The sequence below is a fragment of the Onychomys torridus genome, chromosome 1 (genome assembly GCF_903995425.1).
Source record: "Onychomys torridus chromosome 1, mOncTor1.1, whole genome shotgun sequence".
Lineage (NCBI taxonomy): Eukaryota > Metazoa > Chordata > Mammalia > Rodentia > Cricetidae > Onychomys > Onychomys torridus.
Window position 1 is genome coordinate 124,737,900 of NC_050443.1, and position 26,579 is coordinate 124,764,478.

General features: G+C 49.2%; 2 protein-coding genes across 4 annotated transcripts; one reads left to right on the plus strand and one right to left on the minus strand.

Moving 5' to 3' along the window:
* Positions 1 to 2,845: 2,845 nt before the first annotated feature.
* Positions 2,846 to 13,026, minus strand: Peli3 (pellino E3 ubiquitin protein ligase family member 3). Of its 3 annotated transcripts, XM_036201541.1 has the most exons (8): positions 13,009 to 13,026; positions 12,560 to 12,695; positions 11,308 to 11,462; positions 9,020 to 9,149; positions 7,214 to 7,315; positions 5,764 to 5,958; positions 5,272 to 5,460; positions 2,846 to 3,851 (listed from the first exon to the last, which is right to left on the minus strand). In XM_036201541.1, exons 3-8 carry the CDS (start codon positions 11,457 to 11,459, stop codon positions 3,282 to 3,284), a joined length of 1,338 nt encoding a protein of 445 aa, XP_036057434.1. In that variant the 5' UTR covers positions 11,460 to 11,462; positions 12,560 to 12,695; positions 13,009 to 13,026; the 3' UTR covers positions 2,846 to 3,281. The 3 variants fall into 3 exon arrangements, with proteins under 3 accessions (XP_036057434.1, XP_036057442.1, XP_036057425.1); XM_036201549.1 differs by lacking the exon at positions 7,214 to 7,315; XM_036201532.1 differs by lacking the exons at positions 12,560 to 12,695; positions 13,009 to 13,026 and adding an exon at positions 11,768 to 12,052 and having other exon boundaries at positions 8,963 to 9,149.
* A 5,654-nt stretch (positions 13,027 to 18,680) lies between these two features.
* Positions 18,681 to 22,136, plus strand: Mrpl11 (mitochondrial ribosomal protein L11). The gene is made up of 5 exons (XM_036192751.1): positions 18,681 to 18,892; positions 19,234 to 19,329; positions 19,661 to 19,754; positions 19,841 to 20,000; positions 21,849 to 22,136. The coding sequence occupies exons 1-5, from the start codon at positions 18,770 to 18,772 to the stop codon at positions 21,952 to 21,954; spliced, it is 579 nt and encodes a 192-aa protein (XP_036048644.1). The 5' UTR covers positions 18,681 to 18,769; the 3' UTR covers positions 21,955 to 22,136.
* Positions 22,137 to 26,579: the final 4,443 nt, after the last annotated feature.

Sequence of the window (26,579 nt, forward strand, 5' to 3'; positions counted from 1 at the left end):
CAGCCGTTTGCCGACCAGCATAGAAAAGCAGCCCCCCCCCGATTACTTCAGGGCAAGCATGCTGTCGCTTTTAGCAGTCTGGGTGGTGTCTGTCCGAGTGACCTCCAGTGCCTGCAAGTTCCTGCAATGACTGACAGGGCAAAGAGCTTGAGTTAGACTGGAGGCTGTTGCAGGTTGCCTAAGGTCAAACCAGACCTCTCGCCTGCAGGTTATGTGACTTTAGGTGGGTCATTTCTGACTCTGGAGCTCTGTCAGCTTTACTTCAGAATAAGTGAATCTGCTCCAAGGAATGGGCGACTGTCAAGGGATAGTGCTGCCCCCTAGGGTTGTGTAGGAGGTAGTGTCTTTGGGCTAAAATCCAACACTCTCCTTGCCACGTCTGTGTTTAGGGCCCAATGTAACCAATGCCCAACACAGGCACAAGTTTCTCATCCAAAAAGGTACCCAAGACTGGCTGGCTTGTCCCCACAGTGATAGTAGCTGTTGGCTCTGATTGGTGCTTGTCATTGTAAGAGGGAATTCTGTAAAAATGCTTATGTCCTCAGGAAAATCTGCTTTCCTTTTGCCTTCTTTCGTTGTTTTAGAGTAATAAAGTTGACTGACTCAGATGAAGTTGAAGTGTAGCTGTACCAGCTAGGAGAGGTAGAGCTGTCCATAGGCACCAAGGTAGCTCAGGCAAGTGAAGGATCCCAGTACCCAAGACCCCAGCCAAGCTGCATGATGTATAATCTCAATTAATAGGAGTACTTATTGAACGAAGTCCTTTACCAGCAGCTTGCCATATAGAATCTTATTTAATTCTTGCAAAACCCCTGAGATAGCATATCACTGTTGTATCAATTGCACAGATTGGAAAACTTAGACTTAGAGGATCTTTGATTTCCTAAGACCTTCCACTACACTGTTTTCTCTCTCTCTCTCTCTCTCTCTCTCTCTCTCTCTCTCTCTCTCTCTCTCTCTCTCTTTCTCTCTCTCTCTCTCTCTCTCTCTCTCCTCTTTGACCATAGCACATTCTGTTAATGGGTCATGGCTTTTCTGTATGTTTACATCCACCTGGTGAACAAAGTACTTTTTGTTTTTGTTTGTTTGAGACAAGTCTTGCCATATAGCCCAGGCTGCCATTGAACACATAATCCTCCTTCCTTGGCCTTCCAAATGCTGGAATTACAAGCACATGCCACCGTGCCTGGTCTTAGAGACTGTCATTCCGTTTAACAAGTGTGGCATCTGAAGCTCAAGGCTGACTCCCACCACCAGCCCAGGCAAGTACTTTTTGTCCATCCTCCCAAAGTCAACACCAGAAATGATATCAGAATTTGTTCCCGTCTGGTCCCCAACAGGGCCATTAGCAAGAATTGAGTAGAGTTTCATTTCTAGTGTTTTGAGGGGAGGGCTGAAATGTTCTTCATGCGTTCTGGCATCCCACTGTAGCTATGTGACACTCAGTCTTCTCTGTGATGGCCGCCTTCTGTCCTCCCAACAGCCCAAGTCTGGTCTTTCTGGCCTCAGCCAGCTGTGTGGCCTTGTACAGTTTCTTGTGAAATCTGCACCTCCCTAAACTCTGGCTTCTGTCTTGTACTGAGGACAAGGTCACACCTACACTCAGAGCCACCTCCTTTGATTTCTCTAGAGTCTATCTACCTGTTTTCCTGATTCACTTCCCTTTGAATGGGCAGGGGGAAACCCCAGCACAGCCCTTGGCTCACAGGAAGACCTGACTCACAAACGGAGGAACAGGGAGGGTTCAGCACTGACTTCCACAGTCACCAAGGCCCACCAGGTCCCAGCCCACAGCCCTGATCCAATCGCTCTTTTTCTGCTGACCTGCAGATACTGGTTGTTAGGCATGTTCCCTACCCTACTGTTGCCCTCACCCAGGCTGCCCTCAAAACTCCATCCTGCCTCTGCCCCCCAAAGTTCTCAGGATAACCCTAGCATGTACAGGTGGCCAGCAGGATGTGCTCATCAGCTTCTGGCCTTAGTTCCACAGGGCTTCCTCTGATTGGGAGCCCTTGCTTGGGGCTGGGGCCCTGCGTGGGGCTGGGCACTGAGCAGGCAGAGCTCCATCTCTCTCTTCTTCTCTCCACGAAACAGACACTAAACTGCCTTGCCTCAGTCCTGCACAGCCTTAGTATGATCTGAGGGGGGCAGTTATGGCTTCCAATAACTGCCTGCAACTAGATTATAACTTTGTCTCTCTACAAACACAGGTGCAAACATCTCTCTTCCTGGATCACTGTGAAGAGTAGATAACAAAATCCCTGTTCAAGAAGCAAAGCCCTGGTACCTAGTGAGTGCTCAATGCACACAGCTGTAACTACTGTTGGGATGGGGGGTGGGCACACAGTGACTATTCAGCAATGGTAGCCCTTGGGTCAGAACCAGTGCTGTGGCACTGACTCCTGATGGCCCACAAATGAGGATCTGAATTCTCCACCAAGCATGGCCACACCCTATGCTCCAGCATCCCCTTAATCTGTTTCTCCACCCCTGCTTCCTTACCCTGAGCCTGTGCCAAGAGGGAACAGAGCCCTTACCTTGTGGGCCTGGAAGATTCCATGTCAGCATGGAGGCCGGGCTCCCGTACCACCTCCTCCACAAAACCTCTTACTTTCCCAAATCCAGCAACTGCTGTTCTCTAGCCCTAGAATTCTCTGGTCCTAATACCCATGAAACCGTCTACCCTCCACTAGGCTGTGAACTCCTCCAGGTGGAGATCCCGACTGTCCATGTGTCCCCCACTTGGCATTATCTGCCTGCAAATGCTGACCTCAGACTGCCTACTCACTCATTACTCACTGAGGGCTGCAGGTATTGCATGCATGTGGATCTGCAGGTCTGTGAGGGCAGCTGAGCAACAAGGTTTATAGAGTAAGTAACCCAGGGCAGCGTTAGCAGCAGGAAGGAATCTGTTCCTGGATTGGCAGGTTCAGGGCACAACCAGACTAAGCTGGAAGTCAGGGGCCATGGCCCCTTCACTCCCCCAGGGGCACAGTGTAGGCGGCATGATGTAGGATACTCCAGGGAGGGCAGCGGCATGGGGGCCCTCCATCAGCCTGGGCAGAGCTGGTGCTGAAGTCCCCATCAGTATGACTGGGATGGAGATCTTAGGGATCCTCTTAGAGGCTAGAGTTGAGGTGAGGGCCGCAGGCCATCCAATGTGTCCAACTGGTGTGGCTATTGCCAGCAGGCACAGTCCCACATGCAGAGCTCCCTCTGAATAGCAGAAGATGGGGGACCTGGGTGGGCAGGCGGGCATGGCAGCAAGGACCCTGGAGAGCCTAGTCCAGTGGCCCCTGGAAAATTAGGCGGACACAGCCATGCTCACCAGTGAGCCAAGCCCCACAAAAGGGGCAGGCTGCATGGAAAGCGTGGGTGCCATGTGGCAGTGGTGTCTGGGCCCAATAGCGGGCAGTCTTCTCAGAACAGACATGGCCACAGGGTGCAAAAGCGTGGCTGGGTGGCCCGGGGTCCAGGCAGAGACCGGCCTCCTGGCCGAGCCACAGGGGCACATAGGGTCCCACAAGGCGGCAAAGAGGACACTCGCGCTCCTGAGGGCCGCGCTCCCTCCGGCAGCCCCAGCCATGGTAGCCATGGACATGACCGCAACGGACGTAGACCCAGGGCTGTTGCTTGTCAGGTGCTGTGCGGCCACGGGCTGGACTGGGGAAGGCCAAGGTGCTGAGGCCCACGGGACATTGGGGCCGTGCTGCGTTGGCCTCCTGTCGCTGGGCCTCCAGTTGTTTCAGCGTGGGTGCCCTCAGCAACCCTGCTGGAGTGCGCCACAGCAGCGTGGCCCCACACAGGTCGATGAGCGAACCATCTTGCAGGATGTTGGACTCGTTTTCCACCTGGCGGGGGCAGCAGAAGGCCTTAGCCCAAGAGCTCTCTGACCCTGCCGTCAGGCAGCCTCACCCCAGAGAAGCCACCCTCTGGCCAGTGACATTCCCTGGAGAGAACACCCTAGGCTAGCAGGCCAGCTGAGACAAGGAAGATAGATGGCCCCATTCCCAGCAGGACCTGCCCTTTGGTGTCTTCATAGATCACATCAGGAGGTCTGGCCCAAAGCAAGGGTTTCCAAAGCTCTCCCATAACAGCAGAAATTGGGTATAGTGGGGAGAGCAAATCCCTCCCATGGTGAATACTGGCTTCTTAGCCCAAAGTAGCTGTCCTAAGGGCCATGGATCACAGCAAGAATTCTGGAGATAGAGAGCCTGGGTTCCAATCCTGGTCTTGTCATTCACTTACTCAGTTCAGAGAATAACTTAACTTCTGTGTCTTGGTTTCCTGAACCTCAAAGTGGATTTGATATCTCAAGTGGGCCTAAATATGCCAACCAGACAAAAACATGGAACAATGCCTGGTATACAGTGGGCACATAGCAAGTGTACATCCACATAACATTCATGTGTGTGTTTTGCTTTTTGCTTTGTTTTGTTTAATTTTATGAGTGTTTTGTCTGCATGTATGTCTATATACCATATTCACGCCTGGTACCCATGGAGCCTATAAGAGGGTGTTGGAGCCCCTGGAACTAGAGTTATGGCTGGCTGGCTGTGAGCTGCCATGTGGGTGCTGGGAATCAAACCTGGGTCTTCTGGAAGAACAGCCAGTGCTCTTACTACTGGGCCATCTCTCTAGTCCCTGGTTTGATTTTGAGACAGGTTCTTACTATGTGCCCAGGCTGGGCTAGAATGCATAACCTTCCCATGTGCTGACACCTGGGGAGAATTCTGTGTGGTCCAGTCAAGGAATATAGCCACATGGCCCTATGTTTCCTATAACTTACTCCCATCTTCTGGATGGGATACTTCTGGACCAGCAGTATAAGAACTACTCCAAAGGCCATTTCCTGCTGGGAAAGAATAATAACACTAAACCTCCCTGAATGTGACAGACACAGTACAAGCTGCCAACACTCTGGGCTATAAACTGCTCCTACACAGACCAGGTGTCCCCCTTGGAAGAGGATGTGATTTTCCTAAGCTGCTGGCAGCCTCAAAGCCATTTGGTTCTATGCAGTGCATTTGTGTAGCTCTATTTCATATCACCTGCTGGATTCCCAGCAGTATAAAACTACGCCTAGGGACCTCGCTCTGGTCCCGTCTGCAGGGGTAAGTGACAAGTGTCAAGAACACTGAGCCTGGAGCTCACCAAATGGAACCTAGTGGGACTCTCTTGGAGATTTCCCCCCAACCCCCCGCTGGGAAAGGCAATGAACTGATTATGAGGGCCTGGGAAGGGTGGGGAGAAATGGAGGAGGCCACCTACCAGCTTCCCCCGCTGCTGGGCTGAGCGGCTATCCCGCAATGTGTACACATTCCCGCAGACAGAAATCTCCCTCCAGACACCTGGGGCAGAGTCCTCGGAGAAGCCACCTGCTGGATGCATCACCAGAACCCCATTGGTTGTCAAGCCATCCATCAGACCATCAGGAGTCCTCCATTTGGCTGCCCGCTCCTAGGACCACATGAAGGATAAGCTCACAAGCCCAGGAGCTCCCAAAAGGCTGCATGCCACAGGTGTTATTCCCCCCACCTTCAAAGTCTGGGGTTTCCCAGAGAGGTCCTGGGCACCCACCACCTGACCTCTTTGTATCTCACACTGCTTCTTCAAGAAGTGAGCTGCTAAGCTGTAGGGGAGTGATGCAGAGAGAGGATGGCTATGTACCGGCCCATCACTCTAGGCTGTAGCATCTCTGCAGCCTCCCTCCCTTCAGCTCACTTTGTTGAAGGGTTAGCCCTGCCCTGGGGGCTCACTCACTCCAAGAAAAATGTTGCTAGAGGCATCGAAGCCAGCAGCATAGATTCGGGCAGTATAGGGTGACTGGCGGTCGCAGAGGATGCGGCAGGCATAGCGGGAGATGGTACTTTGGGCAGAAGGGCCCTCTGTGGCTCCCCCGCCGGGAGATGTGTCTGTTACCACAAAGTCAATCATGCTTTCAGTAGAACGGCCAATCTGCAAGGAGAGGAAGGCAAGAACACATTCACAGGCAAATTTCACAAGTTCATCACCCAGTGTCTCAGCAGCCACCAAACAATGAAGAGGCTAGACACAAAGCAGGTAGCACACCACAGCTCTCTAGACCAGTGGTTCTCAACTTTCCTAACGCTTTGGCCCTTCAATACAGTTCGTGTTGTGGTGACCCCAAACACAAAGTTATTTCATTGCTCTTCCATAACTGTAATTTTGCTACTATTATAAATCATAATGTAAATAGCTGATATGCAGGATGTCTGATACACGACCCCAATGGGGTCATGACCCACAGGTTGAGAACTAGACCCTTTGGGCTCACATGCAGGTTCTCTACATCTGATCAGCTGTGGCATGAAGCCAACTTCTGCTCTGTGGCCCCAGAGCTCTGAGAAACACCCTACTCAGTGAGAACCAGCTCATCTGCTGATAGACAAATGAAAGGGCGACAGTCTGGAATAGTGACAGCAAATTAAATTTTAGCAAGAATGTATCTCTGAAGATTTTTGTTGTTGCTGCTGCGGTTAAGCAAGGTCTCACTATGTAGCCTTCACTGGCCTGGAACTTGCTATGTAGATCCCGCTGGCCTCAAATTCGCCTGTTTCTACCTCCCACATTAAAGATAGGGTTAAAGTGTAAGCTACCACACCCGCTTATTATTTTATATATTATGTGTGCCTGAATGACTTTATTGTACCACATGTATGCAAGGGCCTGTGGAGGCCAGAGGGCATCAATTCTCCTGGAACTGAGTTACAGGCCTCTATAAGCCAGCTGATAGGGTGCTGGGAACTGAACCTTCCTTTGCAAGAGCAATAAGTGCTCTTAACTTCTAACTCATCTCTCTAGGCCTAAGCTAAACATTTTCTGTATAAGACCTCAGTTACTCTGCCCATGGTGCGTGTGGGGGGAGCTACTATGGGCTTCATTTTACAGATGAGAAAAACAAGACTCAGATGTTAAATGACTCTTGCCCAAAGTCACCCAGTGGTAAGCGCACAGAGCTGATGAGGCATGATAAGGCTTAACCCTGTACTTTGAATTCCAAAGCTGTATAGCCTCCACCTCTAGTAGAGGGCTGCTGCAAAGTCAGCAACCCAGGCTAAGACATCCTACTTTCTCATCTGCAGGACAACCCACTACAATAAATGTTCAGAAGCACCCTTCCCAGGGCGTCTGGGCTCATGGCCTGACCCTGAACACCTGCAGAGCACAGAGGCTGGGAGACTGGACATACCTGGAACATGTCTGTGTCGCTGTCATGTATGTACTCCACTATGACTGAGTGGCTCCGGGACAGTGTGTATGAGATGCTATGCTGGCCTCGGTTACTCAGGGCCTGGTGGAGAGAAGGCAGTCACTTCCCAGGGTACAGGAGTAAACTTCTGAGCCACAGGCCAGCTCAGGACCCAATAGCCACTCCCAGAAAGAGCAGCTCCATCCTATGGAGAGGAGACTATATAGAAGGAACTCTTACCTGGCTCTTTTGTTTAATCCTCCAGCTATATAAAAAAAATGTGCTATTGTTCCATTTTACAGTTGGGAATTGCAGGTCAGAGACAAGAACTGGCCCTCAGCCACACAGCTGGAAACAGCAGAGACTTAACTTCCACGCCAACCCTCTAAAGCCAAAGTTTTCTCTTTGGTATAGCGTGTGATGGCTGTTCTTGGTAGTCAACTTGACTATATCTGGAATTAACTAAAACCCCCCAAAAAATGGGCACACCTGTGAGGGATTTTTGCTTAATTAAAACATTCAAGTGAGAAGACCCACTTCTAATCCAAATATTTGAGGTGGAAAGATAAATATTTAATCAAGTTTTTTTTCAGGTAGGAAGAGCCACCTTTAATCTGGGCCACATCTTCTGCTGGCAGATTATCTAAAGGACATAGAAGAAGAAAGTTCTCGATCTTTGCCTGCTCGCTCTCCTGGCAAGTCCATTCCTTCACTGGCATTAGAGCCTACTTCTTCTAGAGTTCTGGATTATACTGAAGAACAGCTGAGACATCCAGACTCGTAGACTGAACAACTACTGGATTCTTGACCCTTCCATTAGTAGACAGTCATTGTTGGACTATCTGGACCACAGCCTGTAAGCTATTTAAATAAATCTCCCATATATTTATTTATAGATAGATAGTCAAACAGATATACAGGTAGACAGGTAGGTAGGTGGGTAGGTAGGTAGGTGGGTGGGTGGGTAGGTAGGTAGGTAGATAGAGATTCAGTCTATGAGTTCAGTTTTTCTAGAGAACTCTGACTAGTACACTGTGTACTCATAGAGCCTTGGCCCCCTCTGAAATAATGGTGATAGGTGCTGGAGAGATGGCTCAGTGATCAACAGCACTTGCTGCTCTTGAAGTGGACCTAGGTTTGGTTCCTAGCACCCATCTAGCAGCTTACAAGGGTCTGTAACTTCATCCCAGAATATTCAATACCTCTGGCCTCCACGGGCACCGCGCTCACAGTGCATAGACATTCATGCAGGCAAAACATCTTTACACATAAAAATAAATTTTAAAAAATTTTAAATAAGTAAAATTTCCATCCAGTGAATGGGGTATGGCAGTCAAGGAAACATTTTGAAGTCAGTTAAGGACTGGGCACACTGCACTATTTTGGGGTGTGTTTGCGGTGTGCATATGTGTGCACAGGTGTGCCCACCAAAGCCACAGCGTCCTCTGTCACTCTGATTTATGTCTCTCACTGAACCTGGAGCTTGTGCAAGCCCCAGCAATCCTCCTGTCTTTGCCCTCAACAGTGCTGGGGTCACAGGCACACGTGCTCTTATTACGAGAGTGCTGGCGATGCACTCTCCAATCTTCATGCTTGCACGCAAGCCTCTGTTTCTACTGAGTCATCATCTCTCCAGCCCCATCATTACCATGTATTTGCTGAGCCAACAGGCAGCGAGTGAGTAATGACACAGAGGGATCCCCTGCTCCAGAAAGGCCACGGGCAAGTAGGTCTAGGAAGGCTGAAGACCTGGGCCTGGGCACACAGGACAGGATGGCATCCATTCCACTGGGGTAAGCTGCTTGCCTTGGAGACAAGTGGTGTGGAGATGTGGTGCATGACGTCTGGCTTCACTCCGTTGGCATGTGGCCGGCGGCTCAGTGCCAGGCGGCTTCGGCGGCGGCCCTTGTCCCCACTTGCCAGACACCCATTGTAGCTGTAAATGTTGGGGGTGGGGTAGTGGGAGGAGATAAAGAAGAGAATGAGCCCCTAGGAGACCTGGAGGAAAATGCCAACTCAAAGCAGACCCTACCTTGAGAAACAAATGCTAGAACCACCCAAAGCCGGAAGAGCCCAGCATAGCCAACGGCTGCATTGAGAAGCGGGGCATGGGGTCCCTCTTTCAATGAGCCGAGTGTTCCCTGGATGCCTCAGCTGTGACAGCAGGTGCTAGGGTCGTAGCGGTGAGGCGTCACAGTCATGTGCCCTCAGTGGAGGAGAGGACCCAGCTTCTCAAGGAACCCAGGCACAAATCAAGTACACTCAAGCCCCAGTGGCAGTGGGTGGGACAATAACCCCAGGGTTGGAATTCGGGAAGAGGAGACACCTACACTGGGCCTTGAAGACCTGGAAAGACTTCTTCTTTTCAAAGGATCATTCCTCACACAACTACCATAAATGACCACAAAGGAAGCAGCAGCTTCCAATCACACACCCTCCATCATCGCCACACACGTCTGACTCCCACCTTCCTCTCCAGCCTTCCTCAGAAGGCAGGACCATGAGAAGCAGAGGTGAGGTGAGTGATTGCCTGGACTGCTGCCATGGACTGCTGCCTCTGTTCCTGGCTTTTAATTACCTAATGGAATCTGTGAAATGTCCTGCCAGGGAAGTGCCTTTCTTCCTATTTTATAAATTAGACAAGTCAAAGCCTGGGGGCGGGGAGGGGGGGATGATTTGCCTCAAGCTAAGAAGCTAAAAAAGAAAAAAGAAAAAGAAAGAAAGTAAAAAGGCCACATTGTAGTCATACTCCACCTAGACTTGCCAAAGTCCTTCAATTTAGAGGATTCTGGTTGTTTTGTTTTGGTTTGGTTTTTGGTTTTTTGAGACAGGGTTTCTCTGTGTAGCTTGGCACCTTTCCTGGATCTCGCTCTGTAGACCAGGCTGGCCTCGAATTCACAGAGATCTGCCTGGCTCTGCCTCCCGAGTGCTGGGATTAAAGGCGTGTGCCGCCACCGTCGACGCCGCCACCACCACCACAGCCTGGCTAATTTAGAGGATTCTTAGCTAAGGCCCTAAGACTGGCAGTGTTTAGTGAGGCTCAGATTTAGTGACTCAGTGGTAGAGCATGGTCTGGAGATATGAATACCACGAAAAGATTGTTTTTCTGTAAGTAGTGGGGAGTCATAGAAAGCTCTGGAGAAGGACTAGGGATGTAGCTCAGCAGGTAGAGTGCTTGATCAGCATGTACTATGCTCTGGGCTCAGTTCCTAGCACCATGTAAATGCAGTCTGGTGGCACACGCCTGTAATCTCAGAACTTGGGAAGAATAAAGATCAGGAGCTCAAGGTCATCCATGGCTACGTAGGGAGATAGATGGGAGATGGGGGCCAGCCTGAGCTACATGAGACCCTATCTTAAAAAAAAAAAAAAAAAAAAGCCAAGGACCAATTAGAATTTATCGAGTCTGTTAAAATCTCTATTCTCTAAACCTGTCCAGAGATTCTGCCTCTCCAGGTGTAAGCTTCCTCCTGGTATCTCATATTTCTCTTCTCTCTTCTCCTCCCTCCCCCACTTCTTCCCCCTTTCTTCTTTTTGTTGATTTTGGGGACAAGTTCTCATGTAACCAAGGGTGGCCTCCCACCTCTACCTTCTGAATGGCGGCATTAGAGGTGTGTGCACTCTCCCTGACCCCATGTGTGACTTGCACGTGTTCTCCAGGGGCTCTGAACCACAGCTTGAGTGAGGCTTCCCTGCTCTGCTTAGGACAGAGGGCTGTCAACAAGGTCCCTCCTCTGTGTCTGCAGTCTCCTCCATCCCAAGCCTTGCACCCAGACAGAAGAACAGCCCTTCCTTCCATCAGGACACAAATTGGCAGCTGCTTTTCAGAGGTAAGCACCTCTGTGAGGAACACATCTTTTGCCTTTCTGAACACTTCTCCTGCATGGGCAGAGGCAGGTCTAGAGGGGGACAGGTCAGGATGCAGGCTGAGAACGCACAGGAACACATCCTGGCTCTCCCACTCATCACATGGCCTCTATAAAATGGAGCTCATTTGTCAGGCCCCTACTTGGAAGGTTGATTTTGAGAATGAAACCAGAGAAAGCTCTATAAAACGCTTGACAGAGTTTGGCTCCTGGGCTAGGGAGGCTCACCCCAGGACGATGAGTTCACCATACTTGATGGGTTCCTCGCCTGGCAGTGCTTCTTCACCCGGAGAAGAGAGGATGCAAGAGCCCTTGCTCCCTGGGTGCTGGAGGTCCGAGGTTCGAGGGGATCCCACGTCAGGGTTTCCTTCCAGCACCATATTCTGAGCAGAGTGGGAGAGGAGAAAAGAACTCTGCAACATCCCACGGCAGCTCCTTTCAAGCTCGGGCTAACTGCAGGGCCCCCTAGGCCAAGGCGAGAGGGACCCTTGACACTTGTTATTGTAACTACTCTGCCTCCCCTAAACGGTGAGGTTGCTGGGATACCAAGGAGAGAGACTGGTGAGAGACGGCCAAGAAAGAACTGGCAAAGTCAGAGGGTTGGGATATTTGAGGGGGCCAGTGGACTACACCAACTTTGGATGGAGTTCGCTTGGCTGAGGGGCAGCCAGGACTTAAGGGACCTTACCTCTCAGACTTAGTTCCTGGCTGAAGTTCTTAACCCCAAGACCTCAGTTATGCCCTCTGTCAGGTTCTTGGGTCTGTGTGTTCATGCTAATCTTTCTGCCCCTGTGCAGGGCGAGGCCTCTGTAGGTCAATCTGTTCTCAATGACTCTCTGTCCTCCCAGGACTGCCCTCTCCTGCCTTTTCTCCTGCCACACTTCTCTTACCAGCCCGCCTTCCTCTATTCGCTTGTCTTTCTCTTGTTATCCACCTTACTCAGTCTCCTCATCTTGGCCTGGCACTGCAGGCAGGCCTCCAGATCCCTCCCGGCTGCGCGCCCCCTTCCTCCCTCCCTCCCTCAGGTGTCTGTCTGCCGTCCTCAGGCCGCTCGGGTCTCAGGAGGCCTGTCGGGGCGGCGCTCCCTAACCAGGCTTCCCCCGCAGCAGAGCGGGTCCCCCGCAGGCTGACTATTTAACAACCCCAACGCTGGAGAGTCTGCGCTGCTGCAGGCCCGTACCCCGCGCTCGGGACGGGCACAATGACGGCCCAGCGCATACGCAGATACACAGCCCGGCGGCCCCTTGCAAACACGCGCGCGCAGACAGTCCCGCACACCCCTAGCACCACCGGCGGTGCCCAGACGGGCGCAGCACACCCAGACCTGCTACCGCAGGGACGCGCCCACGCGCTAACAGCCACAGGCGCTAGCCCTCAGACCCGATCCCCTAACCTCGCCACCACCAGAAACGCAAACACGCCCCCCACGCACTCTTGGCGCAGCCCCCCTTCCCCCGCCCCTCCACCTCTCCAGCCTCACCTGGCGGCGCTCGGGAGCTCTCTGTGCGCTGCTCGCCCCCACCCGCCTCACCCTTGCCGCACCCCGGGACTGCTGCGGCGGGATGGGCTCGGCCCGCGGCTGCTCGGTGCAGCGTCGTCACGGGGACACTCGGGGCCTGGAGGAGGGAGTGTGAGCACACAAAGCTCCACGCTCCACCCCCTGCTCCCACGCCCCGCCCCCTCCTGCCACGCCCCCTGGAGGGCCCCGCCCAACCCCGAAGCTCCTCCTCCTGCGGCTTAGCCTAACTGTAGTCAGCGACGCCAATAGCTTTTTGGGGAGCCCGCACCCCTTTCTGAGCCTCGCCCCTGGAACAAATGAAGTCCCTCCCGCCATTCCCTCTGAGGGACTCCCTATCCGCTCCCGGCTGGTTGAGGGACTCCACTTGGTCTACAAGACCCCTCCCCTATTCCAGGCTCCCAATACTTCACCCTCCTTCCAGGGTCTCCAGGATTCTCCCGGAGACAGGAGCCTCCTTCTCACAGTAAACTAGAGACTCCTTTCCCCAACCTTAGGCTAGGGACTCCCCACCTCCTGCTCCAGGACCCCGCCTTCCATTGGGGAATCCACGGAATTAGAGAGAAGCCAGGGGCGAGCTGAGAAAAGCAAACTGCTAGAGGAGGCGGAGGAAGGTGCGTCACCCGCAGAAGCTGAGGAAAGCCACTGCGGTTGTCTTGAGTGCAGATCTGTCTCCCAGTTCAGCTTTTTCTCTGTAACCTTCAGTGGGCTCTGGCCTCCTTGGTGTCCACAGGCACGTGCCCTCCCCTCCCACCAGCACGCACCTATCCTTTGTAAAACCTCAAGGAAAGCCGACTTTGGGTGCTCAGTTCCTCTGGACCACACGCTTACAGGAAAATCTCTTCTGTCTATGCCTGGCTCTCTGCGTTGAATTTGAGAAAATTAAGTCCTTTAATCCTTGAGAGGCAGGTACAATTATTGCCTCCCCTCTACACCCCCAAGAATGGAAGAGATTTACAGAAATGGCTTTCAGAAGAGGAACCAAGAGGGGATCTGGCCTAGGGCTTTATACAGCTTAGCAAGTATTTTCGCACTATCCAACACCCTGGCTCTTGAGCTCCTGACTTTATTTCTGTTGTCTGTTTTGTTTTAGAATTTTAAAATCTGTTTTATTTTTAATGTATAGGAGTGTTTTGGCTCCATGTATGTCTGTATACCACTTGTATGCCTGGTGCCAACAGAGGCCAGAAGCTTTGATCCCCTAGGTTTGGAGTTACAAATGGTTGTGAGCCACCCTGTCAGTACTGAGAATTGAACTCAGATCCTCTGAACCACTGAGGCATCTCTCTCTAGTCCCTTTGTTTTGATTTTTGAGACAGGGTCTCACTGTACAGCCCCAGCTGGCCTGGAGCTCACCATGTACATCAGGCTGGCCTCTAGTTCACAGAGATCTGCTTTCCTTTGCCTCCCAAGAGCTGGGATTAAGAGCAAGGGCCCCAAGACTAATGAACTCCTGACTTTGCAGGTTGCCACAACCTAGAAGGATAGTTTATGGAAGGGTAGAAGCTCAGATGAGGCCTCTACTGATTAGTATCTCTTGGTCTGGTACAATATCCCAGTGGCCAAGTAATCCCTGAGTTTGTGCATTTGTCTTGAGACAGGATTCTATGCAGTTCAGGCTAACCTTGAACTTGAAGCTTCTGATTGTCCTGTCTCCACTTTCCAAGTGCTGGGATTACAGGTCTGTGCCACCACACCTAGTGTATTCAGTGTTTGGCATCAAACACAGTGTTTCATAGGTGCTAGGCAAGTACCCTGCCAACTGAGCTACACCTCTGTCCCAACCCCTGAGTTTGAAGTGTTTTTATGAGGAAATCAAAGACCTATGCACAAAAGAGATGGCCTGTGTCTTCTGTCACAAAGAATGAGTGTGGGGGAGGGGGGCTGGAGAGGTGGCTCAGAGGTTAAGACTGCTTTTCAGAGGTCCTGAGTTCAATTCCCAGCACCCACATGGTGGCTCACAGCCATCTGTAATGAGATCTGGCGCTCTCTTCTGGCATTCGGGCAGAACACTGTATACATAATAAATCTTTTTTTAAAAAATGTATACATAATAAACAAATAAATCTTTTTAAAAAGGAGTGAGAGTTTGCCCACTCATTCCTAAAAGGGAACAAATGTGATCTCCCTTCTAATTTTCCACATCCTCTAAGCCCACTACATCCACTCCATTAATTCCATGCCTAAAAACAGGTGAAAATACCAACTGCTTTGCCAACTGCTCTGACGCCCAGCAGCCAAAGAAATACACTCATTGGCCATACAGGAACCTCCCAGAGGTCTCCCCACTCCAGAAGGCTACACAAATCCCTCACTGGAGGATGGTTTCAATTCTAAAGGCCTATAGTATGGAGGCACTCCGACTCTTTTATTCCAACACTGTCTGCCAGAGAGGCCCTCATGACCTCAGTTTACATGTGAGGAAATGGAGGCCCAGAGAGAAAGGGAAGCATGCTCCAGATTTCACAAGTTTGAGCCAACCCCTGGAACCCCCATTGTTACCACCCCACACCAGTCTGCAGTAGAGGACTTAGAGGTTGACAGGACTCAGAAGGGGCTGCTTTCTTCTGGGATACGGGTCTGGATTATGATACTAGCATAGTCCAGGTATGGGAGTGTAAGGACTTGGACATTGCCAACTTTATTCCAGCATTCAAGAGGTTTTCTGTAAGTTTGGGACCATCTGCAAGTGGATGTCTATAAGTTTGGGGTCATCCTGGTCTATATAGCCAAGGTTACAAGTAAGATGTTATCTCAAGGCAAAACAGGGGTCTGGAAAGACGGCTTAGCGGTACAGTTCCCAGCACTTACATCTGTCTGTATCTCCAGCTCCAGAAGAACTGACACCCTCTTCTGGCCTCTGCACTCACATCCACATGCATACACACAGCCATATAAATTAAAATAAGTCTTTTTAAAAGAAAATCACAACAAATAAAAGATAACCACAACAAACTCCTGGCTGGGCGTTTGGGAAACACCAGGCTCTGCTAAAGCCTACACTGGAGGCCAGAGGGTGGGCTTGAAAAAGACAGGCCCCTTGGATCTGGGGATACAGAGCAGAGGAGGCTGGCCCTTACGTCTCATATGATCAACCCATCAGGAATCCCTGGGGGCAGGGTGGCAGCAGTGTATGTACTTTGTGCTCTGGCCACTACAGCTAATCCATGGACTCTTCAAGGTATTAGTGACATGGGAAAGCCTTGGAATTTATATGCTTTAGAAGGACAAGACTGAGAGAGGCTAATGACTTATGACTGGATTTGACAATCAGAAGAACAAAATGCAAGTATCTCTGTAGACTCTAACATGGAAGGCAGTGGGGCTCCTGGGACCCTGGTCTCTGGGCCTCTGGCTCACCTCAGTGACTCTAGGGAAATGTCCTGAGGTTGGTGAGGTCATCACACATACCAGAGAAGTGAAGAGAGATGAGGAAGATGGACGACTCAAGACTGAGTTGATGGTCTGGAGAGATGGCTCACAATTAAGAACACTTGTTGTGCCGGGCGGCGGTGGCGCACGCCTTTAATCCCAGCATTCGGGAGGCAGAAGCAAGTGGATCTCTGTGAGTTCAAGGCCAGCCTGGTCTACAGAGTGAGATCCAGGACAGGCACCAAAACTACATGGAAAAACCCTTTCTCGAAAACCCCTGAGAAGAAGGAGGAGGAGGAGGAGGAGGAGGAGGAGGAGGAGGAGTAGAAGAAGAAGAAGAAGAAGAAGAAGAAGAAGAAGAAGAAGAAGAAGAAGAAGATTTGTTGCTCTTGCAGAGGACCCAGGTTCAGTTCTCAGCCTCCATATGGTGGTTCACAACCATCTGTAACTCCAGTGGTACAGTGCTCATGAATCACCCACACTCCTGTAAGTCACTCCAATAAACTCATTAGTTCTGAAGCTAGACTTGACAGAATCTTTCTTTGATGTGTTGACTCCTTCTCTATATGAGTAAATAGACATTTATTTTATGCCTTATTAGAAAAGTTGGCAGGTGTGGTGATGCACTCCTTTAATCCCAGCACTTGGGAGGCAGAGGCAGGCGGATCTCTGTGAGTTCCAGGCCAGCCTGGTCTATAGAGTGAGTTCCAGGACAGCCACGGAGGGCTACACAGAGAAACCTTGTCTTGAAAAACAATCAGTCAAACAAACAAACAACAACAAAAGAAGAAAAAGAAAGTCACTCAACATGGGCTCTACCTTCTTTCACAAAGGCTCCCCGGTGGGACAGACACTCCTCTTTGGAATCCTAGAGTACCAGTTGCTCTTGTCCCAGCTTGCAGAGTTTTGAAGGGGAGATGTGAGGGGAAGTCGAGGGGACCTGAAGCTGCTGGGCCCCTTTCCTACCAAGCACTCGGCCTCTGTGGTGGGGTGTCTCTCAGGGAGACACGCTGTTGTTCTTGCCAGCACCACTGTCAAGCTCGGGGATTTCACTGGGCACAGAAGATGGTGATAGAAAAAAGGCCTCTGGGTCCCTCCACAGAGGACCTGACTTTATTTCCAGCAGGTTGTGGAGAAGTTCAAGGCTAAGAGCAATTTCAAAACCAGTGTGTCTGTGGGGAGGTGTTGCTCAGCAATCAGTGTTTCCTGCACAAGGGTGAGGTCAGAGGTTAGACCTCAAGAAACTAGGTGAGTGCCAGTTGGGCATGGTGATCCACCTGTAATTCCAGCTCAACAGAGGAGCCCCAGAGCAAGCTGGTTAACGAGACAACTGGCAAGCTCTGGGTTTGAGTCAGAGCCCCTGCCTCAATGTTAGGGCTGACAAGAAATGGAAGAGGATCTTAACATAAACCTGAGCCCTCGATATGCATGTGCGCACATGTGCAAGTACACCTATACATGTGCACCCACACAAGTGCAAAAACAAGCCCATTACACACACAAGGAAATGGAAAAAGAAAACCAAACAGTGGAGGGTTGGGAAAGGCAGTTCAGAGCAAGCTGATAGAATCTGGAGATGGATGCTACATAACAGACTGCCTGTTTGGCTGGAGAGAAATTGTAAGAAGAAACTGGAGATGTCTCCTGGAATCGGAAGGATCTCAAACACTGACTTAGCGGATAGTTCCTTCCAAGTAGTCTCAGTCTGGTGATTGGGGATCAGCTTATGGAGGATTTTACATTCTGGACTATTGTGAAAAATAATGGAGAATTAAACCTGCAATTAGAGGAGCTTTACAACCAGGTGTGGTCAAGGATAGTCGGTCAGAGTCCTACCAAGGCCATTGCCATCCCAAAAACGCCTAGGTACACAAGGTTGCTCCAGGGCGTGATAACAAAAGCTTCAAACACCGGTGACTTCAAACGTCATTTACTAAAAAGCAAGGGATGACAAGGAGCCCTGGAGATTATGGGGCAGGATGCAGAGTGATGAAACACATAACAGAATCTTCTGCTTAAAATTAAAAAAATAAAAATTATATATATATATGAAGGACAGGGGAACAATGAAGTATGCCTAAATAAATTGGAGGGAAATCGGGTTTCCTTTTTACAAATAGCAGTAACTGCTTCCTCGGTTCAAGTCTTGTTCTAAGGCAATGTGTTTTTGAGCTGTCAACAATAATTCTGAAAGGCGCCTATAATACCCGTTGTACAGAGGATGAATGAGGCCATCCTAACCTAAATCCAACTCTCTAATATGGATCAAGTCCACAGCCAGAAAGAGCAGCGGTCTGTCGGTTTGTTTCCACTCTAGACTTGGAATCACATTGCCTTTCATGAAACTTCATGAGAAAAAAGACCAGAGGGGCTCCCGCTTGGACTAACCTGCTCCATTTCAAACGCTAAGATGACACCCTGTCCGGTAGATGGCAACCCAGAGCACAGCTAACACCAGGCGCAGGGTAAGGAGCCGAAACTACAGACCCACAATGCCGTGCGGAGAATCAAGGTCCCGCACTCCTGTTTGGCTGTCTAATGTGGTGCCTGTGCGCGCTCCGGAGGGAATGCGTGTACCGAAACCATATAGGTTCTCTTCCTGACTTCAGGGCGCAAAGTTGAGATGTTTTCATTCCGTAACCCGCCGTTAGTTGGAGAGCTGTATGACTGAAACGAGGCTGCTCTTCGCTGGCCTCACTTACTCTGGCCTAACGTGAGGACCCTTGACCTCTGACCCAAAATGGCTGCGCTCAGAGCGTAGTTCTTGCTGCCCCAAGGCGAGCTAAGACAAAGTCCCGCATCATGTCGAAGCTAAGCCGGGTCACTCGGTCCCTCAAGAAGCCCGAGGCCGGCGGCGTGATCCGGACTATCGTGCGAGCAGGCCAGGCTATTCCTGGGCCCCCACTAGGTCCCATCTTGGGGCAGGTGCGGTGTCTGGAACCCGGCCTGGGGGACACGGGAGCGGGAGCCGGTAGTGGGAAGGGGCTGTGGTGCCGGAAGTCTCGCTTAGGACGGCCCCGCCATCACACCTGCAGGCTTAGGTCTGTGTGTTCCTTCCGTAGCCTCTTTGGACCTCAGCTTCTCCGACCCTTCCCCGGTTGGCTAGTTGCTGACCTTGCGGACGAATCGTCCGGACCCGAAGCTGTGGTCGAATCTGGGTAGACGTGTAGGAACACAGGGAAATGGAGACGAAGGAGGGACAAGGGCTCCTGGTGGTAGAAAGCCTTCAGTTCGCACGCTGAACTTTCTTTATGCCTTCCTCATAGCGAGGTGTCTCTATCAACCAGTTCTGTAAAGAGTTCAACGAGAAGACAAAGGACATCAAAGAAGGCATCCCCCTGCCGACAAAGATCTTTGTGAAGGTGCAGAGTCTCATTCTTCTACGCTCTTCCTTGGCGTTTGAAACCAGTCACCTGGGGTTGCTTCTCTGTCCCTAACCCGGTTGCCACCCTCCTCTTCCCACAGTCTTGCCGTATCTTGGCTCTTGTCTTAAATCTCACTGGGGCTTCCAGAGTAGAGCTGGCCTAGGAATAAAGATGGTAGGGATGTGTGCTATGATTTGTTTTTCCTATCTTGTGATATTAAAGACACCTCAGGAAGGCATGGTGATGGGAGGAGGAAAGGGACATTATAAATTCCTTGGACCTGAATAGAAAAACCAAGAAACTCTCATATGTCTTTTTTTCTTTTAAGCCTGATAGGACATTTGAGCTCAAGATTGGGCAACCTACTATTTCTTACTTCTTGAAGGCAGCAGCCGGGATTGAGAAGGGGGCCCGGCAAACAGGTGAGGACTAGAACGGGCACCTGAGATTGTGATGTTTCCAGAGAAAAAGTCGTGACGCCTGACGCTTCACTTGTTCTTCTTCCCAGGGAAAGAGGTGGCGGGCCTGGTGAGTTTGAAGCACATATATGAGATTGCCTGTGTCAAAGCTAAGGATGATGCTTTCGCAATGCAAGATGTGCCCCTGTCTTCTGTTGTTCGTTCCATCATTGGTTCTGCCCGTTCCCTGGGCATTCGTGTGGTGAAGGAGTGAGTATCCCGAGAGAGGTGTTGTGGAGAGGAAGCCCAGAAAGCTCCTAATTTGGGAGTAAAGTTGAGAAGGCCTATTATAGTGAAATAGTCAGGTTTAAAAAAATTTATGGGGCTGGAGAGATGGCTCAGAGGTTAATAGCACTGGCTGCTCTTCCAGAGGTCCTGAGTTCAATTCCCAGCAACCACATGGTGGCTCACAACCATCTGTAATGAGATCTGGTGCCCGCTTCTGGCCCACAGTCAAATAAATTAAAAAAAATTTATAGCATATATTAGTTATACATAATAGGTTTCATTATGACAATTTTATACATGTAGAGTTTTTGTTTTTGTTTTTTGGTTTTTTGTTTGTTTGTTTGTTTCAAGACAGGGTTTCTCTGTGTGGCCCTGGCTGTCCAAGAACTCGATCTGTAGACCAGGCTGGCCTTGAACTCAGAGATCTACCTGCCCCTGCTTCCAAGTGCTTGGGTTAAAGGCGTGTGCCACCACAGCCTAGCTACATGTAGAGGTTTTTTTTTTTTTTTTTTTTTTTTTTGAGCTGAGGATGGAACCCAGGGCCTTGTGCTTGCTAGGTGAGTGCGCTACCACTGAGCTAAATCCCCAGCCCATTACATGTAGAGTTTTTAAGTAAAAGAACCTAAGACTCTATCAGAAGGATATGGCTGAAGCCTCATTTGTTCATTTGGAATATACTTCATAAGCACCTGTTATGTGCTAGGCATGGTTCTGGACATCGGATATAACCAGGAGAAATGTATAATCCTAACATAGAGACAGAGCCATACATAGAGACTTAGACGGACATGTGGTCAGTGTTGTTTAAAAAAATGAATGGGCTGGGCGGGGGTGGCGCATGCCTGTAATCCCAGCACTCAGAGGCAGAGCCAGGCGGATCTCTGAGTTCGAGGACAGCCTGGTCTACAGAGAGAGATCCAGGACAGGCACCAAAACTACACAGAGAAACCCTGTCTCGAAAAACAAACAAACAAACAAACAAAAAAAAAAAATTTTAAAAATTAAAAAAAAAGAATGGCTGTCATGAGCAGAGAAAAGAGTTCCTGCTTTTATCTGGTGTGTCATGAGGACTCTTTGAGAGCGGTGACTTCAAAACAGCCCGGAAATGGAGGGTAAGGAGACAAATATTCCCAAAAGTGGGGAAATTACAATGAACAGAGAGGTAAGGGGCTGAAGCCACATTCCCAGGGGTCCAGGAGTCTTGTCTAGAGGCAGAGTGGGCTATAACCTAGGCAGGGAGCAGTCAGGGAGGTTCTGCTGAGTCCTCCCACCTTCTGACTCAATCCTAAGGTCTGCTGGCTTTGGATGCTCTCAGGAATTGTGTGCTTGAAGTAACTTGTCAAGTGGGAGAGCATTTGGCCAGACCATATCAGACAGGGGCAGGGACAGTCATGGGCCTCTAGCTGCTGGTGTCACACTCTACAGCAAGGCTAGTTTCGGCTGTTCCTCACAGGGAGTCGAGGAGAACACAGATGGCCTCGATGTTTCTTCAAGTCCTTACTTTACGGGGCACAGAGGTCAGATTCCTGCTTCCCCAGAGGAGTGTCTGCATAAGCCTGTGACTCCCTCATGTGAAGTGTCTGTGTCTCAAGGGAAGGACCAGTAAATCCCAACGGCATAGGGGAGGCCACAGGTTAGGACTTGAAGATGGGAACAAAGGTTGGGAATGCAGAGGATGTGTTATCTCAGACATCTCACCTTCTGGTTCCAGGTAGAGGAAACAGATGAGCAGAGGTGTGAGGTTGGGAAGTCCAGGGAGGGGGAAGAGGCAGGGTAGCTGGGGTCTGTACCAGGACCCATCACTCACTAGCCATCTTTCTTCCCCTGTAGCCTCAGTGCAGAAGAACTGGCAGCTTTCCAGAAGGAACGAGCTGTGGTTTTGGCTGCTCAGAAAGAGGCAGATTTGGCAGCCCGGGCAGAAGCTGCCAAGAAGTGACCCCAGCCTTCCACACTCTGGGATTTTGAAAGAAGAGGCCGAGAAGGGGGCCCACTGAGAAAGCTGAACCAAAGGAGAAGAAGGGGACTTCATGGCAGCATGATTTATAGTTTCCTGACTTTATATATTTCTATATGGCTGTGCCAAGGGATCAAGCTTGAATAAACATCGTTTGTGATCAACTCTCAGCTCTCTTGAGACTTTGGAGATGGGGACTAATACTGACAGTTACCGACCTTCGAAGGTGTGAGCTGCCACACAAGTGAACAGGAATCTTCTCCCTGTGTGAACACAGGCTCAGCCAAGCAAATTGCCATGCCCAGTGCCTTTGCTGGTTTTGTGTTGTTATATCAAAATAACCAAAGCTTAGTACTTTATAAAGAAAAGCTATCTATTTGTGTTCTAATTCATGCAGCTGTCTGGCAAGGGCTCTCTTGGCTCTATTCCAGCATGGTAAATTGGAAACAGTCACATGCATTGGGCCATCTGTGAGAGGTAGCCTCATGTAACAGTCCCTTCCTTAAAGCCAACATTAATGAAGGTGAGATTCCTCAGCACCTTCCACTAGACCCCACTTAAAAAAATAGATTTATTCATTTTCTTTTATATATGAGTGTTTTGCTTGCATGTATGTATGTGCACCATGTGCATACTTAGTGCCTTAGGGTTTCTATTGCTGTGAAAAAACACCATGATCACCACAACTCTTATAAAGGAAACATTTAATTGGGATGGCTTGCTTACAGTTTCAGAGGTTTAGTCCATTTTCAGAATGGCAGTATGAGGGTACAGCATCACGCTGGAGCTGGGAGTCCTACATCTTGCAGGCAATAGGAAGTTGACTGAGACACTGGGAGGTGTCCTGAGCATAGGAAACCTCAAAGCCCAACCCCAGTGACACACTTCCTCCAACTAGGCCACACCTCCCAATAGTGCCATTCCCTATGAGCTTATGGGGGCCAATTAAATCCCAACTACAACACTTGGTGTTTTTCAGAAGAGAGTATTGGATCTCCTGGAACTGGCTTTATGGGTAGTTGTGAACCACTATGTGGGTGCCAGGATTGAATCAAATAAGTGCTCTTAACTGCTGAGCAATCTCTCCAGCCCTCTATTTTTTGGGGTTTTTTTTGTTTGTTTGCTTGCTTGTTTTGTTTTGTTTTTTGAGATAGGGTCTTACTATGCAGCCCTAGCTGGCCTCGAACTCACAGAGATCCGCCTGCCTCTGCCTCCGAGTGCTGGGATTAAGGCATGCACCACCACACTGGGCATAGGCCCCATGTCTTAAGGATTCCACCACCTACCATACTAGGAACCAAACCTCCAGCACATGAGCCTCTGCGGAACATGTCATAAGATCTAGGATCTAAGTTGGGCCAGGTAGTGGTGGCGCACACTGGAGAGGCAGAGGCAGGTGGATCTCTGAGTTCAAGGCCAGCCTGGGCTACAGAGCAAGCTCCAGGACAGCCAGGGCTACACAGAGAAACCTTGTCTTGAAAAATACAAAACAACCAAACAAGAACAAAAGAGAGAGAGTAGAGGCCGGGGAGAAACCCTGTTCAGAGTTGAGGATGTAGTTTCCTGGTGGAGCTGTTGCTTATTTGAAGCCCCAAGTTCCATTCTGTGCACTAAAAAACAAGGAGGTTAATGTGTTCTTTCCCTGAGGGATGAGAGAAGGCAGAGTCCATGAGGTCCACAGACATTAAAGCTTGGGCACGTTGCTTGTCTCCCCTTAGAAGTCTATCTGTTGGGAAGTTTCCTCTCAAGAAACAGGATCCTGTGGGAGAGATCAGGTTACAGGAAGGCTTACATCTGGATACAGGGACAACTTTAGGCCTCCCTACTGAGTGGGTGTGTTTTGTTTTTGAGATCCATTATGTAGCCTTAACTGGCCTAGAACTGGCTATGCACACCAGGCTGACCTCAGAATCAAAGGTCTGCCTACCTTTCCCTCCTCAGTGCTGAGGTTAAAAGTGTGTGCCACCACACCTGGCTCCTTATTAAGGATGGTTATTTGTTGGCTTTTTAAAAATTGCTGGTTTTTTTATGCTATATTTTGTTTGCCAGTGTACTGAACGACATTTAGCAAATTTATCACATAAATTTAATAATTAAACATTGCAGACTAATATTGCAGTCATTACTGTGTTTTATTACATATGTATAATTCATTGCTGTGGGATGTCTTTCTATATGCTGTGAATACGTGTTGCTCTGATTGATTGATAAATAAAGCTGCATTGGCCTATGGCAGGGTAAGGTGAGGTGGTACATTTGAACTGAAGATGAGCCGAAGAAAGGTGGAGTCGGGAAAGACACAGCCCGCTGCCCAAGGAGCAACAAGGTGCCAGCAGACCAAAAACCCCACAGCCACCATGGCAACATATACATTAATAGAAATGGGTTGAGTTAAGTTATAAGAGCTAGCCTGACCCATAGGCCATACAGTTTGTAAATAATATAAGCCTCTGTGTGTCTACTTGGGATCAAGCAGCTGCCGGACGTGGGTAGGAGAGATTCATCCCAACCACAGGCCAGGCAGGACCAGAGAAACTTCTGGCTACAATCTATTATATACATATAAATATATTTATACATTCTATTAGCTATTTTCTTTCATTGTTGAGATTATAATTACATTATTAATTACATTATTTCTCCCCTACCATCCCTCCCTCCAAACCCTTTCATATACCCCACCTTGCTCTGTTTCACATTCATGGTCTATTTTTCCATTAATTGTTACTCTATGCATCTATGTATGTGTGTGTGTGTGTGTATATATATATATATATATTCCTAAATATAACCTGTTCAGTCTGTGTAATGTTATTTGTATGTATGTTTTCAGGGATGACCATTGGTGTTGGATAGCCAATGTGCTCTTCCCACTCTTGGCCTTCCTTAGTTGCCTTTGATTCTTTGTGTAAGGCTGAGGCCTGATAGGCTTTCCCTCATCCACCTTGGGATGTCTACTGTGTCGTCCTTGTTCTGCTCATGTTTAGGCAGTCATATTGGCAAGACTTTATGGATATAATCCTGAGGTTACTAGAAGACACAATCTCACAGTAAACTTTCTGATCCTCTGGCTCTTACAATATTTTCAGCCCCTCTTCTGAAATGTTCCCTGAGCCTTTTGTTAGGGCATGTTTTGTAGATGCAGCCATTGGGACTGGGCTCCACAATGCTACATTTTGATTGGTTGTAGTTTTCTGTATTGGTTTTTATTTGTTGCAAAGGGAAGTTTTCTTGATGAGGGGTGAAGACAACACTTATCTGTGGGTGTAAGACAAATGCTTAGATTATTGTTAGGGATGATGCTTTTAGCAAAGTAGTTGTAAGTTCTCTTCCAACATTCATGACTTCACTAACCCTGAGTAGCTGGCTAAGTTCCCAGGACCAGGCATTGTTTCTCTCTAGTTGAATGAGCCTTAAGTCCAATTAAACAGCTATTGGTTACTACCAATAGTTGTACCACTATTACACCCTTAGGTCTTGCTGGTCATTGATGTTGTTCATAGGTGTCATAGCTGGGTAAGACTGGGGTTCTGATTCCAGCACCCACATGATTTGTGAATCAAACTGGGCATCTAGCACATGTCTGTAACCTAGCTCTGAGGGTGGGGTTAGTGACAAGAGGATTATTGAGGCTTGCTGAGTCCCAGCCTTGGTAAGAAGGGTTATGAGCCCCAGGTTTAGGAGAGCCCTGCCTCCAAAGAAGAGTGCAGAATGATAGAGAGGAAAACATGATGCTCTCGGCTGGACTTCATGTGTGTAGTCCTGGGTACTTGAACACATATGTGTACACACATACATTTAAAATTTATACATTTTTAAAAATAAGGGGACTGGAGAGATGGCTCAGTGGTTATGAGCACTGGCCGCTCTTCCAAAGATCCTGAGTTCAATTCCCAGCACCCACATGGCAGTTTACAACAATCTATACCTGTGGTGCCATGGGCTCCAATGCCCTCCTCTGCTGTACATGCAGACAAAACACTCATACACATAAAATACATAAATAAATAATTTTGTTTTGTTTTGTTTTTCGAGACAGGGTTTCTCTGTGTAACAGTCCTGGCTGTCCTGGATCTTGCTCTGTAGACCAGGCTGGCCTCAAACTCACAGAGATCCACCTGCCTCTGCCTCCTGAGTGTTGGGATTAAAGGCATGTGCCACCACCTTCCAGAAAGTAAATAAATTTTCAAAAATAAAACAGAGATTGACAAAGACACCCAATGTCGACCTCTAGTTTCCACATGCACTAGCACACACGTGCACTCATATACAAATAGGTATACACACACACACACACACACACACACACACACACACACACACACGAGAAAGAGAGAGAGAGAGAGAGAGAGAGAGAGAGAGAGAGAGAGAGAAGGAAAGGAAAAAAGGGAAAAGAAAATACTAGGATTAAAAGTGTAGTGACTTCTTTTTCTACTTTTAACTTAGCAATTATTTAGACTCTTTTTCACTACCACCTTTCTCTAATAATTTGTGTATATTTGTGTCTGTCTGTATGAAGGCCAGAGGACAACCTTGAGTGTTGTTCCTTTGTAGGTTTCCATCTTGTTTTTTTCAACATTTTTATATTTTTTACTTTTAATTTATGT

What these genes read in the sequence shown, in the direction of transcription:
- Mrpl11 (XM_036192751.1), top strand. Translation starts at nt 18,770, where the DNA reads ATGTCGAAGCTAAGCCGGGTCACTCGGTCCCTCAAGAAGCCCGAGGCC. An exon ending in GAAGGGGGCCCGGCAAACAG is followed by an intron (nt 19,755 to 19,840) that starts GTGAGGACTAGA and finishes TCTTCTTCCCAG; the next exon opens with GGAAAGAGGTGGCGGGCCTG. An exon ending in GGCATTCGTGTGGTGAAGGA is followed by an intron (nt 20,001 to 21,848) that starts GTGAGTATCCCG and finishes CTTCCCCTGTAG; the next exon opens with CCTCAGTGCAGAAGAACTGG.
- Peli3 (XM_036201532.1), bottom strand. Translation starts at nt 11,459, where the DNA reads ATGGTGCTGGAAGGAAACCCTGACGTGGGATCCCCTCGAACCTCGGAC. An exon ending in GGTGAACTCATCGTCCTGGG is followed by an intron (nt 9,150 to 11,307) that starts GTGAGCCTCCCT and finishes CAACATTTACAG; the next exon opens with CTACAATGGGTGTCTGGCAA. An exon ending in CTAGCAACATTTTTCTTGGA is followed by an intron (nt 5,461 to 5,763) that starts GTGAGTGAGCCC and finishes ATGTGGTCCTAG; the next exon opens with GAGCGGGCAGCCAAATGGAG.